The sequence below is a fragment of the Taudactylus pleione genome, unplaced genomic scaffold (assembly GCF_031769625.1).
Source record: "Taudactylus pleione unplaced genomic scaffold, aTauple2 ptg000161l, whole genome shotgun sequence".
NCBI lineage: Eukaryota > Metazoa > Chordata > Amphibia > Anura > Myobatrachidae > Taudactylus > Taudactylus pleione.
Window position 1 is genome coordinate 576,135 of NW_028284563.1, and position 16,735 is coordinate 592,869.

At 41.3% G+C, this 16,735-nt stretch overlaps 1 protein-coding gene across 1 annotated transcript; it reads left to right on the top strand.

Moving 5' to 3' along the window:
* The first annotated feature begins 931 nt into the window (after nucleotides 1–931).
* LOC148521507 (securin-like) lies at nucleotides 932–7,388 on the top strand. Its single transcript, XM_088475051.1, has 6 exons — nucleotides 932–952; nucleotides 2,196–2,291; nucleotides 2,682–2,815; nucleotides 3,658–3,742; nucleotides 5,328–5,480; nucleotides 7,267–7,388. The coding sequence occupies exons 2-6, from the start codon at nucleotides 2,216–2,218 to the stop codon at nucleotides 7,335–7,337; spliced, it is 519 nt and encodes a 172-aa protein (XP_088331177.1). The 5' UTR covers nucleotides 932–952; nucleotides 2,196–2,215; the 3' UTR covers nucleotides 7,338–7,388.
* Nucleotides 7,389–16,735: the final 9,347 nt, after the last annotated feature.

Genomic DNA, 16,735 nt, shown 5'->3' on the forward strand with positions numbered 1-16,735 from the left:
CTACTTTAGACAGTAATGACTTATTAATCGTAGGGGTCTATTTACTAAGCAGTGTTAGGAGAAAGAGTGAAAAGTGATAAAGTGCCAGCCAATCAGCTCCCAACTGTCATTTTTCAAACACAGCCTGTGAGATGGCAGTTGGGAGCTGATTGGCTGGCACCTTATCACTTTTCACTCTGTCTCCTAACACTGATTAGTAAATAGACCCCACAGTTATACCCTAATTACACTGGAGATAAAACCCGGGTTATTGAAGGGTTAACCCGGGCAGCTCCCTGGTGTGAAAGGGGAGAGGGTTGGATCGCCGGGTCGAGTGACCCGGCAATCCAACCCAGTTAAATAGCAGGGTTTACACGGGCGTAGCCTGTGAAACCCTGCTGGGAGAACAGCGCACTCCGGGTCAAGATGACCTGGAGTGCGCTCCAAGCCGGCCTTCAGTGGCGCTTGGAGATGACGTCATCTCCAAGCGACCACTTACACGCCGGAATAGCCGGGACTATGTAGACCCGACTCCGGTGTGAGCGGTGCCGACTCGGGAATATCTCGAGTCGGCGCCGGCAAAATTTCCGGGTCTGATCCGGATAGGAACCCTGTTAGAACTCCGGGTCAGTGTCGGAATTTGGGTGGAAAAGAGGTATAACAATAATTGAAAATCCAAAGTGTTATCAAAGAAAAAAATCCATATAAAATGAGATTGGTGCATTGGGCAACATTAGCCAGTGGCCACCTTGTGATCACCACAGGGACCTATGATCCTTGCAAAGTTTGAGCTGCATTTGGTGGCTCATATTGAGTATCACATCCATTTATAAAAGGGTTAATTTGTGCAGTTTGTGAAGTGATTACAATTGCCTTAATTAATGAGACTGATTAACGGGCCAGCTGAGATTTAGACATAAAAAGGTCAGATGGGGCCCCTTTAGTGAAGTGAGTTTTTGTGGTTCTGCTGAGTGTAAGTGGGAATTTGGTGGCTGGTTTGAAGCTATTTATGGGTTTTGGTATATAACCATGTATATAAGGAGCTTTATGTTCCTCTAATGTTGCATGCAAGTACTATTTTTATTTTATTTTTTTTAATGTGTGACTTAAATTTTTATACATTTTAGATGGTTAGCTGTAACAATGTTGTATTGTGGAGAAATCTTCCCTAGTCTCTAATGTTGCTCTTATGATGGAGGTGTCCTCAGATGTTTTCATCTGTATGTACAGTAAATCTTATAGCATATTTTGCTGTTAAGTGGGCAATGCAGCCTTTATAATGTTAGGCTTGCTGCTACTTCTGTGATCACAACTCATTTAATGGGCCTGAAAATGTTCAGGGGCCTATAGTGAGAAGGGGAAGAACTGTGCTACGGGTGCAGCACACTTTTGTAAGCGCAAGAAATAGTTGCAATACTAATGATTTGTAACTGACTGTGGCCAGCTAATCAGCTGGTCCTCATGCTGCCAAGATGGTGGGACTATCTTTATGTGGAGGCCTGGAGCTGTAGCTTCATCTAGCCCTGGTGTTGGGTGTGGGTTTACAAGTACATGACCTATCTCTAAAAACTCAGGGATTTAGAATCTCCCCACTGGGGGTAATAACCATAAGAGATCATGGGGTTTTCAGTGTGATCCACTACCTGCCCCCCCTTTTTTTTTTTTTTTTTTTTTTTTTTTTGGGGGGGGGGGGGGGGGGCGGCGCAGACAATTGTTGCCTTACTCTTGTTTCCTCTGCACTGACCTGTAGCCATACTGCTGCCCATCACATTGATGAGTTAATGATGCCACAAGTTTTAACCTCTATCCCTAGTACTATGTTTCTCAAACTCTGTCCTCAAGCCGCTGTAACAGAACAGGTTTTAAGGATATCCATGCTTGAGCACATGTGACTTCATGAATACCAGTCATTTTGACACAACCATATGTGCTCAGACATGGAAGTCTTTTAAAAATGTCTGTTGGTGTGCCTTGAGGGCTAAGTTTGCCCTAGTTCTTGGGCTGATCACTGTAGTAGGTGCAAGGCATTGTTTTGCATTTGGCAGAATCAAGGCTTATAGTCCCCATGATTCTCTACAGTTGAAGCATTAGAGAATTAATGGTGAAAGTTAATGGTGTGAAATTATGGGAGCAGTTTGGCAGGGGTCATATTTCAATTACAACTTGGGGTGTGAAGACCAGACCGACTTTTTTTTTTTTTTTTTTTTGCTTTTTAGGGCTATTGTGAAAAAGAACGATGGAAACCTTCATTCACTTGGAGAAGGAAAACTGTGCTCTTGGTCTCCCCCAATCCAAGGCTAATCCTAGCACTTGTAAGTTTGAATGTGTTCTAAATTGGTCCTATAATATGGCTTTGCAGCATTGGATAAGCCTGGCACAGCTCCATAATTCCGTTGGTGCTACTACAGTAAATGTAACTAATGCCCTGCACAAGGACTGCTCCACGCCAGCAGTACATGTGGTGTGCACTGCAAATGCTATACTGTACATGGTTAAATGCAGCGGTCATCATACAGACCAATATATGTTGCAGTTGTTGACTACACTTTTACTGAACTCCAGCTTAAGAGCGTTTACTGGGGTAGTGTGGGGTTTCCCTTAAAAGCACAATATATAATATAATTATGTGGGTATTATCCTGGCTTGCTATGGTGAACTGTAGGCATCATCCCTTAACATCAAGCTTATTTTTTATTTTGCAGCTGTCCTGTTCGCTAAAGGATCACTGCACTTACGAAATGCAAAAAGCTTTAATGTGCCCAAACCTCAAGCACTTAGAAAAGCGCTGGGAAACCTAAATAAACATGTGCCCTCCCGGAAGCCTGCTCCAGCAAAGGTGAGGCTGAATGACTACAAAGCTGTATTTACTACACGCGCTATACCCAAGGTTCTTAAGCAGTAAGCCTCCAGCTTAAATCTGGTTATCCCACATTTTGTCCAAGAATACTGACCCCCCTCTCTATATGCAGTACCTCTGCAAAGCCTATTTGTAGTGACTACTTTAAAATAGACTCCATTCTCTGGGAACACGTCATTCCCTGGTGGCCTCTGGTAGCTACTTGACTGCATACATGCTCTTGTTAGTAGTCTGACTATTCTTTATTCATAGAAGGATGGTACTACAGAACCATTGTGGTGCCCTATACATAAAAGATGTTGCTTGCACCAGTTTCTTCTCCATCCCGGCACCCTGCCAGCCAATCAGTGGGCTGATACAATTAGTGATTAGGTTCCATAGTATGTTTATGGATGCAAATGTGGTAACGAGAACCTAGCCAATGAGTGGGGAGATTCTAAATGACCATCTATGTGAAAAATGGTGCAGAAACTGGTGGTTTCCCATAGCAACTAACTTTACATTGTAATAGCCTTTTTTTTTTTTTTTTATAGCAATGTCTGTAGATAAACTAAATCTCCCTGATAACAGCTGCGACCTGTCAATAGTACTTGGTCTTGGGCCGCACCTAACAGGAATCTGCCACCGCCAACCCTGGTTACTGTTCAGGGTGGATGCCTTTGCTGCAAATATGTAAAAATTACAGGGGATGGTCATACTGCACTGGTTAAAACTGTCATTGGTTCCATATGGAACTTCCAAAACGTGTGAAAGCAAAGGACTGACACTTATTTGTTGCAGAAGACTTTAGTGTTACTTTTGTGCCTTGTACCTTTGTCTAGGTACAAGCAAGAAAAAGGGACAACTTGGTGCCGCAAACTGAGAAGTATCCTGAAATTGAGACCTTCATACCATATAATCCTCTAGGTAACATTTTATATTCTATGTTCACAGTACAGTAAGGCTTGTTACCTGGATTTATGCAGATATATAATTACAGATACATGTATAAATTTCCCTCTCCAGTTTAATGACTTGCTAACCAAAGCCTATTTATCTGCATTCGGTATGTCAACATATTCCCCCTAATAATGCATAGCTGAATTGATGATTGTGGTTAAGCAAGAGTTCCTCATTCTGCAGAGCATGTTGTGCTGTAACAGTCAGAATCTCATTCTAGGGGAGATCTATCAAACTGCTCCCAACATGACCCTCTCCAGGAGGGACACAATGCTCTGGTCCTGGACTTCCCTGGTAAGAGGCGGGGCTGCAGCACAGTCCAAAACTCAAATAGAGGAGTCGCACCAACTGTCATTTCACACGCTGCCAAACATCACTGGCTGGGACTTGCTGGCAGTTGGTGAGACTCCCCTATTTGAATTTTGGACTGTACTGCAGCCTCACTCATGGAGCGGCCACCAATCACAAATTACCAGGGAAGTCCAGGACCAGAGTATTGTCCCTCCTGGAGAGGGTTATGTTGGGAGGTATGGATGTACTAAAGATTTGAAAACAGAGAAATGGTGGTGTTGCCATAGCAACCAGGATGTCTATAATCTTCTAGGATGCAACATCTAACTGGTTGCTAATGGACAACACCCAGGGGTGTATCTATAATGGGTGCAGGGGCCCTGTCCCCATAGTATTAACTCTCTGGAGTCCCACGTTGACACGGGGGTCCGGCGCTGTAAAACGACTAGAAATTGGCCACCGCAGTCTTTTTCCCGTCGTATGCGTAGTACAGGGAAAATGGCCACCGTGACCTGCGCATACTCTATATAGACTCTGGGCGCACACTAGTGCCCTGGTCTAACTCCGGCCGCACACAGCTCTGTGCGCTGCCGGACAGAGGAGGCGGCCCATGTCGGAAACTGCACACGGGCCCCCTCTCTAGAAACTTTCCTGACGACAACACCATATTTCTTTTTTTTTTTTTTTACAAGTTTTAGCAAATCTACCCTTTGTAGAGAGATGTTGACCCTAGTTACCAATCTGCTTTTGTCATTTAATAGACTGTGCTAGATTAATGAAAGTTACAAGCTGATTGATTGCTTTGGGCAACTTTCCACTTTTTTGCTCTCCAGGGCTTCATGAATCTAAGTGTGGTGGGGAAAGGAACTAGAACTATGGAATGTGCTATACGGGCATCTATTAATATGTAGGAAAAAAGGCCAGTTATGTCCCATAATGTTTCACCTAACTCCAGTTCCCGATCAAGAGATCCTGTTGGGGAGTAGTCTTAGAAGTAGAACCAATTTCAGTGTGAGGTTCTATGTAGTGGGGTTTGGCTACTCTGAGCTTGTGGGTGATATTGCATCTGGCTGCTGCCTTCCCTTACAGTGATGGTATGGAGAACTCGGGCCATCATAATGGGTATGGAGGACCTATCTGTCATGGGGATAATTAAATGTCCAGGGCACCTGGGAGGCCCCTGCTCCAGTCATCTGGTGTAGGGAAAGATCTTCGTGCCTGCCTTTAAATATTTAGCCTTTGATGCATCTTATTTGAACAGATTATGAGACGTTTGATGTCCCTGAGGAACACAAGCTGAGTGACCGCTGTCTTGCTGGCATGCAGCTCTATGTTTCAATGGATTATGCAAAGAGATTCGATGCACTTACAAATTCACTTCTTGCACCAATGGAAAATGAACAGATCAACTATGGTGAGTTGTCTGCATCTAGTGATTTTGATAAAGAACCATGCCCTGTATGCCCATAGCTACCTAGGCAGCACTGGCTCCTTATTAGTTACTAGTAAAGGGTCATTTCGTTCAGCCCTCCACCCCGCACACCCTCTAAACTACTCTTCCACCTACAGCGCACACCCCGGCTCCCACTGCAGGTTGGAGACTGGACAGACTTTGCTTCTTGCTGGTCTGAGCTCTGCTGGACCAGCATATTTCCACAATTGCTTCCTTATCACCCATTAAAATACAGAAGCATGGTATGAAAGTGAGGTGGTGGCTTTTTTTTTTTTTTAACGTAGGTTGTCAGTGTATTAAATGTATTGTCATGCCCTGAATACTTTGGTTTAGGCATTGTAGTGGGGCGGTGGTTAAGGTTAGGCACCACTGGGGGAGGGTTAGGTTTAGGCACTCAGGGGGGAGGGTTAGGGTATAACTAAAAGCAGAGCCGTAAATAGACTCTTTGGTGCCCTGTGCCAGAAAGAGCATTGGCGCCCCCCTCATTTTTCAAAGGGACATAATGCACCCAAAAAGGCCATGGCTTCATGGGAAAGAGATAGGGGAGGCCAGGAGATGCTGGGGATGAAATAAGATCAAGACAAGCAAGAATAACAGAAATTTGACAGGCCCAAACAGCGCCCCCTGAACTGTGGTGCGATGGCACCGGCCGCACTACCCTAGCTACGGCCTTGACTACAAGAAGGGAGGATTAAGTATACTTTCCTGTGTCTGGATACTAACAATCAGGATGTCAGTATTCTGACAGGAGGCATCCCGATAGCTGGCATTATTTACCGATTCTGCTCTGTACAGTTCCCCCTCCTCAATTAAATTTTTTGCCTTCTAACTTTCCAATTGGCTATAATAGAACTTTATAGTCAAGACTAGTACTTTATGGTGAGAATACCTGCTATGGACTAGTGGGTATGTTTTATAAGGCTTACACACAACCCTTCATAAAACTTTTTTTGGGCATGGCTTTTTTTTTTTTTTTTTTTTTTGTCAATACTTCTGGTTGGAAGGTTTTCAAACTGAAGGGCATAAGTGTGGAAATGGACTACAATGTGGCTACAACTGATGCCATTTTTACAAGGTCTAGGAAAGTACCCAAAATGCACTGACACAAAACTGAAACTTGTGTATATGATAAATGATCATGATATGATCAATGACTAATGCTGGCCATACAAGCTACAATTATCGGGGCGATCCGCCTGACATCGGTGGATCGCCCCAATAATTGTAGCGTGTGCAGGCGACCGAGGGTTAAATATTGCTCGGTCGGGCATGCAGGATTGTCCAGCATGCCCATCCGGTGCGATATTTACCCAGTAAACTGTCGGCGGCATTGGGCAGTGTATGCCCAGCGCGGCCGACAGACATTTCCTGTGTTCCTTCCTACGGAAGGAACAGGGAAATGTCTCCTCCCCCGGGGGCAGAGCACAGACGTCTGCCGAATACACAGAGAAATCTCAGTGTATGCCGGCGACATCTGCGGCTGGCAGCCGGCCAGATAAAATGTCGGTCTGACAGACATTTTATCTGGCCGTGTATGCCCAGCATAAATGTGAAGCCTAAAGATGCACTGTGTGGTAATGTGAGGAATGCCTATGGTAGCTGAAATTAATCTCATGACTTGAAATGTTAGTTGATTACCTGTGAACAAACAGCCACCATGACAACATGTGTTACTATCAATGTGATTTATTTTCATCTTTATCAGGAATATTTTTCTAGCTTAACATTACTGAACTCATCTTTTCAGATTCCTTTGAGACCTTCATGCCTTCATTTGAAGAGATCAATGTGGACTTGCCTTTAATGTCTGCCTTTTGAAAGTATGTCTGTAAATCTGTATTTTAATTAAATAAAACTTATTTTTACTTACCCAAGGTATTGAGTCTATCCCCCTCCCCCCCCCCCCCCCCCATTTCTCAAATGAACGCATCCCTAGTCCACTGACACCAGTATAAAGGCTACACAAAGTTGTAGCTGGCACCACACAGCATATATTAGGATTGCAGAGTAACAGTCCCTCATTTCCCTGAGTGTATTGACAATTTAGAAAACTGACTATGAATGATAATGGAGTAAAGGCACACAGACCACTCTGTTACCCAACATTACGTGTGGGGAGGGGGTTGTAGTGAAGCCGCCCCCCCCCCAAAAAAAAAAATTGAGTATCAAGCCGAATCTAAAACAGATTGTTTTAGGACCAGAACGAATACAGGGGACTGAAGACCGAATATGCTTACTGGTGACATGTAGTTATTTGTACAAACGGGGATGAAGGTGCCGTATCCAGACATCTTGCAACACAACAGTTGGCTTTTTTTTTTTTTTCTCCCTTGATCACTGGTCTTCCTGTAAAACATTATGTGGCAGGTATGGTTTTACAGGTTACAAACCCTGAATGAAAAAGAATAATCGATAGACCGCCATCTGACCTGTGTACCACACAATGCTGACCAAGGCCCACACTGGCCAAGCCACTAGCATTAGTCCTCTGGATAGCAGAATTTAATTGGTGCACTACAAATGTCATTCTGGTCTAGCTTAATGGCAATATATAATTGGGAAATACAGGAATGTGGCAAAAATTGGTTATTGGTTATGCTGTTTGGTCTTTATGGCAGATTCTATTTTCTGTAAACCAGAAGTATACTTTTTTTTTTTCTTTTGGGGACTAAAGTCATGCACTGCTCAATAGGCCACCTAAAGATGGGCAACACATAACTACACTAATATTGCTATGAATGTTTTCAGCTGAACTGATTTCTCTCTATAAGGAGTTGCCATGTAGACTTCAGTACAAGTAACTGCCAATGGATTGTCAGCAAACTTACATGTTTTTATATTGGTGTCTTCAATATACTAAAGTCTGTTACTAGCAATGTGGTGACTATAAATAAATGTATATATATTTTTCCCACCTTTTCAATTGGGAGGGGGCAAATCTGTAGTTAAGAATTAATGTCCTTAACAGCAATTATAGTTTATACAGTGTCCTGTATTATAACCTTTACAGGAAACTAGAGTCTAGAACATCACTGCAAGGCTGGGCTCAGTGATATTTTAGGAGTACAGGTTGAGTCTCATATCCAAAAATATGGAATATTTTAGCATGACTGAGTGAAACCTTTACTTTGATGGTTCAATGTACACTTTTTTATGCACTATATAAAACTACCTTCAGGCTGTATGTATAAAGTGTGTGTGTGTATATATATATATATATAACACATATATACATAAATTACACATACATCCCATAACTGCATTCTATGTTTAGATTTGGGTCCCATTCCCAAGATATTTCATTATGGTATGCAAATTTTCTGATTTAAAGAATACCCCTGGTCCCAAGCATTTTAGATATGGGAGACTCAACCTGTAACCTTGTACACAGCTTCTCTAGCACTGTGTGCTCTGACTATATGTCTCTGTATGATAGTTGAGGCTCTTGAAGTGCAGAATATCAGGTCTATAGTATGTATGATATATACCTTGTGATGTGACTATTGGTACAGTGAATGTGCATGGTTTGGGCCGATCAGTTATCTATCTTGATTTTTGCCCCTGCAAGTCCCACCTTTTGCACATACTGTGCTGCAAAAAGGAAATGGTTTAGATGTACACCAGGCCCCAATGTATTGCTCCTTCCCTAGGTAACGCTACCATTTGCCAACATTACTAGACCCTATGTAGGTATAAATGAGGACCTATAAGGAATCCAACCTTGGTTACTACCATTGCTGGTGGCTGTTATGAACCCCCTGAGCAACTCTATGAATATAATTCCATTGAGATGATTCTTTGGTCACCTAACATAACTGCTCTCATACAAATTAGAGCTTATTTAAGACAGAGGATTTTACAAACAGTCTATAGGCCCCAATATAGAAAAATTTCCCACTAGGCAATAGATCTCCCTCATATCCTAATTATACTCCCAATTGGTAGTTAAAACAAAACTTTTCTAACCCCCAATAAAATAAATTTTTCCTTTACCCCCTCCTATCCTGTGACGACATGTTTTTTTTTTACCCCCCCCCCTAGCATTGATACTATATGCCCCACACAGGGGGGGGCGACAACTGATGATCAGTTTCCCCCTGCTGGAACATCTCTGCACACAGGTTACTCTCCTCACACTGTTATCCCCCAGAGTGCCATCCACTCAGCATTTGGGTGCACAATTCTGGCAGTCACCACATCACTTCTGGGGTGTTCAAGGAGTCAGTGGAGACCCATTCTGCACAAGAGATCTTCTCTGCAAAAGCTGGTGGAAGCAGCAGTCACATGTGATGCAATGTTGTCAGCTAAAGCACTGGTTAATAGCATCTCTGGTGCAGTGAGTCTGTAGGCTCCTGGTAGCAGAACTATGGATAAAAATAAAATATTGTTTGATAACCAAATATTCCACCAGTTTAGCCAACCATGCTATTGTATATTTTGTTTAAGTGAGCACATCTTAGCAACTTGTGGTTTCTGCATAATTGTGTGCATCCTTGTTTTGTACTAACAGACATGGAGATTTCAGACCTCTCCTGCAAAAGCCCAATTAGCATTGCAGATTAGTCTAATCAATGGAGACTACAGCCTGACCTATGTACCAAACTTTGAAAAGTGATTAATTTGGCCAGATTCTAAAAAAATCTGAAAATGGCATAAACCACTTTATGCCTTTATACACATTCTTGCTGGAGAGGGTTCTTAAGGTTCATATCCACTTGTTGATAGAGTAGTGGCATAACTAGGATATTTGGAGCCCAGGGCAAATTTGAAAAAGGAGCGCCCCCCCCCCCCCCAACATCCCGAGCTGTGCGCGTGCGGTAAAAAATGGGTGTGGTCACTTAAAAATGGGGCGTGTCAACATGACACCTTTATTTTCACACTGCACATTACAATCCATATGCACCTTAACCCCAGTAGTACCCTTTATACAGTACCCCCAGTATGCAGTTGTGGTCCATCTTATGCAGGCCCATAGTAGTGCCCCTTATACAGTATCCCCAGTAGTGGTCCCCCTTATACAGCCCCCAATTAGTTCCCCTTACTCAGTGCCCCATGTAGTGTTCCCCAGTAGCAGTATCCCCTTATGCAGTGCCCTTTATATAGTGTCCCCAGTAGTAGTCTCCCCCCCATGCAGTTTTCACAGTAGTGGTCCCCCTATCCAGTGCCTCCTGTAGTGGCCCCCCGAGTACAGTGCCTCTTGTAGTAGGCCCCTTCAATAATGCCCCCAGTGGTAGTTTCCCCCCCCCCCAAGGAGTAGTCCCTAGTAAAGTAGGTCCTTCCAATGGCGCCCACCCCCCTTCCCCGTTGTGCAGAGGTTTAAAAAAAAAAAAAAATGTATATATATATGATGGTTTTTTATTTCATTTGAAGACCATCACCACATTATGTGGGTACTTTCTGGGGCTGAAAAATAAAGAAGAAACTTGGATAAAGCTACCAAGGTTATCACTACATGCATTTACACAAGAAATTATTGGGTACGCATAACCATTTATCACAAGACTCACTATTCTGCAAATAGTGCACTATATTATTTTTCTTCTGCACTTGGCTCTGCAAAGAGCCTCTTCTTATGAAGGTCCTATTTGGCACCAGTAATCCGGGTCCAGCTCTATGTCATCCACCAACAAGATTTACAGATAAGCTTTAAAGAATTATCTTTTGGTACGCACATTATTATTATTTGAGCACGGGCACCATTATTCATTAATTTATCACACTATTTGGCGCTTGTCCTTTCCACCCCATTTTCCAGATCACTATTTCGTCTGACTGCCATACAGAAGGGACTGCTGCCTCCTCTTATTTCAAGGATTTAAGTGGTCGATTAACTATTCATATGTATGATACCAGCACTTCAATGTTACAATCAGGATAATACACTGTGCGCGATCCAAGAACTACTATTTCCATACCATTTGCGGCATCTTCTCTAGGTTCAGCTGCCGGTGTATCCGTATTGTACTCACTGACTGATATTTGAGTTTTTTACTTGTGAATTCACGATATATTTGTTTTTCTTTGATCACCATTATGTTTCATGCACATAGCTTATGTTCAAAAAGATCAGACCTTTGTGAAAAAATTTTCACTGAGGTAAATACCCAGGCTACACCTGAAATTGATGAAAATATTGATATATTCTTTTGGGACTTAGAAAGACTACTCATTAAAGAAACTAAAATTTGGTGGGATATCAAGGGCCTTGAGTATTTTATCAAAGCCAATAGAATCCCAAGAGGCCTCCGGCTCAATAAAGTCCCCAGTTTTGGTCAGGCTAACCCAGTTTTCATGGAGAAATGGGATAGTATTCTCCATGAATGCTCTTTAAATTTAATGAAACTGATTATAAATGAGAAAAAAAGCACATTTAGAAACAGTAGAGCAAATGATCAAAACTAAAGAAATACACATACTCCCACAACGAGAAAAGGAAGAGTTCAAAATTAATGAGGTGGTACTTGCTAAGAAAATTGAGAAGGCTGAGGAAGAGGTAATCAAAATTAAAGAGAAAAAATTCTTAAGAGATAAAGTGGATTATGAAACAAATAAAATCAAAAATTGGAACCGCCCCAGAGATACTCAATTCCAGCTATCTAGGGATAAATGGAATAGATTCCCGACAAAAACATATGCACAAAGAGCTAGCCCTGTAGTAAAGCAGGAACTCCCTCTAAGGAATAGATTCAGTACATTAGATAGACTGGAATCCATTAGTGACAATGGTTTTTTTTATCCCCCACCCCCACACTATACCATCAGCGACCTCAAAAGAAAACCATGTTCAGGGAACAGTTCAGATTAGCATCCCCTTTAAAAAGAAGACACATAGGGGAAGAAGAGCAGGATCTAGAAAGGGAGCCAAAAAGAAGAAACCCTTACAGACCATAAAAGATCCCTCTACATTAGGTATCTTCAATATCTCAGATCATCCCCTATCCCAGGCAGAAACCTCTCTTCTTAGCAAAGGCTTAACCTTTGCACCAACACAGAAAAACAATAGATTCCAGACGTTTATTGATCTAAATAAAAGTTAGTCAGAAAACTCACACGACATTTTATGAAGAAGGACACAGCCATCATGCACAACTATGAGAACAGTTCAAAATCAGGCCTTAAACCTGTGTCCAAATTTTACCCCCTAGAATCCAAGAGTAGCAACATATATGATTCACGAAATGACTAAAAAGTACCTAATAGATACCCCAGTTGAAATATCCCCAAAGAGTAACCTGACACATCAAGAGAAACAAGCACTTAAAGCTCTACAAGAGAATAAAAATCTAATCTTCAAACAGGCTGATAAGGGGGGTGGCCTTGTTATTATGAACAGGCTTGATTATACTAAGGAGGCTGTACGGCTCTTAGATGATCCTAAGTCATATATACCACTAATTAAAGACCCTACAACAGAATTTGTTGAACTTTTTAGAGAATTACTGGTGCAAGGTTTACGAAAATTTTTTATTACAAAAGATGAATACCAATACGTAATGATGTCCAATCCAGTTATTCCCATTTTTTACCACCTGCCTAAAATCCATAAAAACGTAAGAAATCCACCAGGTCAACCCATTATAGCGGGTATCGACTCACTGACATCACATGCATCTGAATATGTAGATATTTTTCTTAATAAATATGTGAAATTACTTCCTTCATACCTCAAAGATACAACTAGTCTCCTAAATTTGATACAAGACATTAGGTGGGATGATTGTTTCATGGGGGCCACTATAGATGTCCAATCTTTGTACACTAGTATTGAACACCACAAAGGAATTGAGGCATGCAAAAAATACCTAGAGAAGGATTTATCTATTGATGCGAACCACCAACAATTCATTTGTGATGTGATTTTATTTATTTTAACACATAATTATTTTAAGTTCTTAGATGATTTTTTCCTACAAAAATGTGGCACGGCGATGGGTACTGTTTTTGCGCCTAGTTACACTAATTTATTAATGGGGCACTGGGAATCGGAACATATTTTTAACAACAATCCTTTTATTCATTTTTACAAGAGATATATTGACGATATTATTATATGGAAAGGGAGTGCTACGGATTTTAGTAATTTTATTGCATTCATCAAGATTATGATTTTAACTTGAGATTCTCCTCCAATCTACAAAAAGATGAGATTGAGTTTTTAGACATTGTCTTGAGGGGATCCAACGAGGAAATTACTACTAGAACATATATAAAATCAGTGGACACTAACAGCTATCTACATTATAAAAGCGGACATGTAAAAAGTTGGAAGGACAATATTCCATACTCCCAGTTTAATCGCATTAAATGCAATTGTAGTGATGAAACTGTCTGCCTTACACAACTTAACATCTACGCTGACAGGTTTAAGGAAAGGGGCTATCCAGAAACATTGATTACAGAAGCCATTTCTAAAACAGAAAACTTGAATAGAAAAGAACTTTTGGAATATAAGACTCGCCCTAAAAAAGAAGACCAAGTACCTTTCGTAACGCACTTTAATAAAGAAGAAAAAAAAAAAATTAGGAGTGTCCTCAACAAACATTGGGGAATACTCAAAATGGACCCTATTCTAGGTGACATTTTACCTAATCAACCCACCATTATTTATAAGAAAGCTAAGAATCTCAAAGATATTTTAGCCCCGAGCATGCTCCAGCAAGTCCCACCCACCAAACCAGCTCTTAAGTGCTTAGGGGCCTATAAATGTGGTCATTGCAATATGTGTAGATACCTACATCCTAATAGAAAGGCCTTCTTTAATTAGAACAACTCTAAACAGTTTAAAATTAAGCATTTCATCAATTGTAACACTTGCTCAGTAATTTATTTATTAGAATGCCCTTGTGGATTAAAGTACGTGGGCAAAACTAAGAGGAATCTCAAACTGAGAATTCAAGAACATGTAAGAAATATAAAGAATAAAGTTGAAAGCCATTCGATATCCAGACATTTCAAGATACAACATGATGCGAACCCAGAGAATCTATCCTTTAGGGGCATTGAGCATGTCAAATTAGGCACAAGAGGAGGAGATCTTGCTACAAAATTGTCTCAGCGAGAGATGTACTGGATTTTTCAAATTAAACACATTACTACCCCACGGCTTAAATGACAATTATGAAATTGCTCCCTTTCTATGAATGGTTTTTTTTAACCTTTTTTCTATATATGTCTTCTCTTTTTACCTCTATTCCCCATATGTGATACTACAATGTCCGATGGTATTTTTATATATGTAAAAATTTTTTTATATATAATCTTTTTCTTATAGTGATGTTCTGTTATATTTATCACTATTCTCTGATGAAATCCAGGTCACTTTTATTGCCATATTACTCTTGTAAATAAACCTTTTAATACATTCCTGCCTATAAACCTCTAAGACAAAACGAGATCGAGATCTTAAAATACAATGAGAGGTATATCAATGTCTGCTGAGAGCACATGTTCAAGATGGGTGGTGATGGAGTGTGTGAGGGGGGGGTTGGGAATGCTTCCTGCCCTATTGTCCAAACCACATGGTCTACAAACAAACTCCATTATGAAGCTACCTCATTGAAATCTCCCATAGTTAATTAAATATGCACACTGGATATCATATGCCAATACATCAGGCAAACACTGCACCATTTAATATTCCAACATGTACCACACAAGCTGATTCCAATATACAACAATACCATCCTACTACAGACCTCATCCAGTAGTCACTAGACCGTGGGGAGGAGGGGGGGGGGGAAGGGCCGAAGCACATGTTTTTCCTTTGTTTGCAAGCCTCATGATCCCTAGGCAAACTCCATCCTGCACCAAGCTGCAACTCCGCAAATCATCCATCAATGACCACAACAAAGACAATATACCTATCTGACCCACACAACACCACAACTGGGCAGAATCACCATTTCCCTTGTTCACCCCACATGGAGGAAAGCCATCTCCAACAAACCGCAGACAACATACCCATCTGACACACACCACCACACGGCAACCACCCACAACCATTCAAAGCTGCCATCAATTCAACCTCCACGATACAACACTGACACCACCCTATGATCACATTCATGATTATACAGCACACACAAAGCTCATCTCTCCAACCAGCATCAATCATTCACACATGGCAAGGCCCCAACACAGAACACATCAGAGGATCTCAATCAACCAGCATCAATCATTCACAAATACCACAATTCCACAATCAATCCTTTTCCTGCATGCTAACAACAGACTATTGTACCCTACAGTGTAGATGAAGAGTACAGATTAGATAACATATCATCCACTGTATGCTAACACAGACTCATGAATATCCTTAAAACTACAAACCACACACCATGCTAAGCTAATAACAGATTAACACCTAACATAGCTACAGACACCCAAATAGGCTAAATATTGCACATTTTATACTCAGCTATAACAACCCAGAGGAAGAGACCCATTCTTCAGTTGTCTGGTCAGGGAGTGTACCTCTCTTCCTTCTAAAATCTGCAAGTGCCTCTGCTAAGCTGTGTGTGTTCTCAGGGTGTGCATGCTATGTTCCCGCCCCCTTTTACCTGTGAGGTCATCAGAAAGGGAGTATCCTTTTCATTAATTCCAATTGCAAACAGATTCTGTCTTCGCCAATTTTCCGGTTTTGACACTTAATATTTATTAACTGGGACACAAAAACATTTATTTTATATTGCATATTTTATCTGGTTATCTGTTTGTAATATCCTAACTTATATGTCTATTTATTATGTGAATATGACATTGACTATAATGATCAGACTCTTATATAATAAGTTTGGATTATATATTGAAGCTGAGAACAGACTCCTTAAAGTACTATGTATCTGTTCAAACCAACAAAATGGCTACCGTTTAAATTATGTCATCAGTGAAGCCTGTTACTAACCAACAAAATGGCTGCCAGGTATCTAACTATTTATGGATAACCAACAAAATGGCCGCCGCCTACATGAGTCTCTAGGAACACTATCACATCTTAATGACTAAGTCCCTTTGTTTACCCGCCGCTGGGTGTTTCCACTTCACCCACACAAGGCGGAACTTATTACAAGCCGCGATGTATTTGCCGCGAGTCACACATGCGCGGTGCAATACGCGCAGCATCTTGGGATACCACTGACATCATGGATGATGTCACCAAGATGGCCACGGTTCACTGCACATGCGCTAAACAGCGTTTAGTGCCAATTTTAAACCTA

What these genes read in the sequence shown, in the direction of transcription:
- LOC148521507 (XM_088475051.1), top strand. Translation starts at nt 2,216, where the DNA reads ATGGAAACCTTCATTCACTTGGAGAAGGAAAACTGTGCTCTTGGTCTC. An exon ending in CAAGGCTAATCCTAGCACTT is followed by an intron (nt 2,292 to 2,681) that starts GTAAGTTTGAAT and finishes TTTATTTTGCAG; the next exon opens with CTGTCCTGTTCGCTAAAGGA. An exon ending in GGAAGCCTGCTCCAGCAAAG is followed by an intron (nt 2,816 to 3,657) that starts GTGAGGCTGAAT and finishes ACCTTTGTCTAG; the next exon opens with GTACAAGCAAGAAAAAGGGA.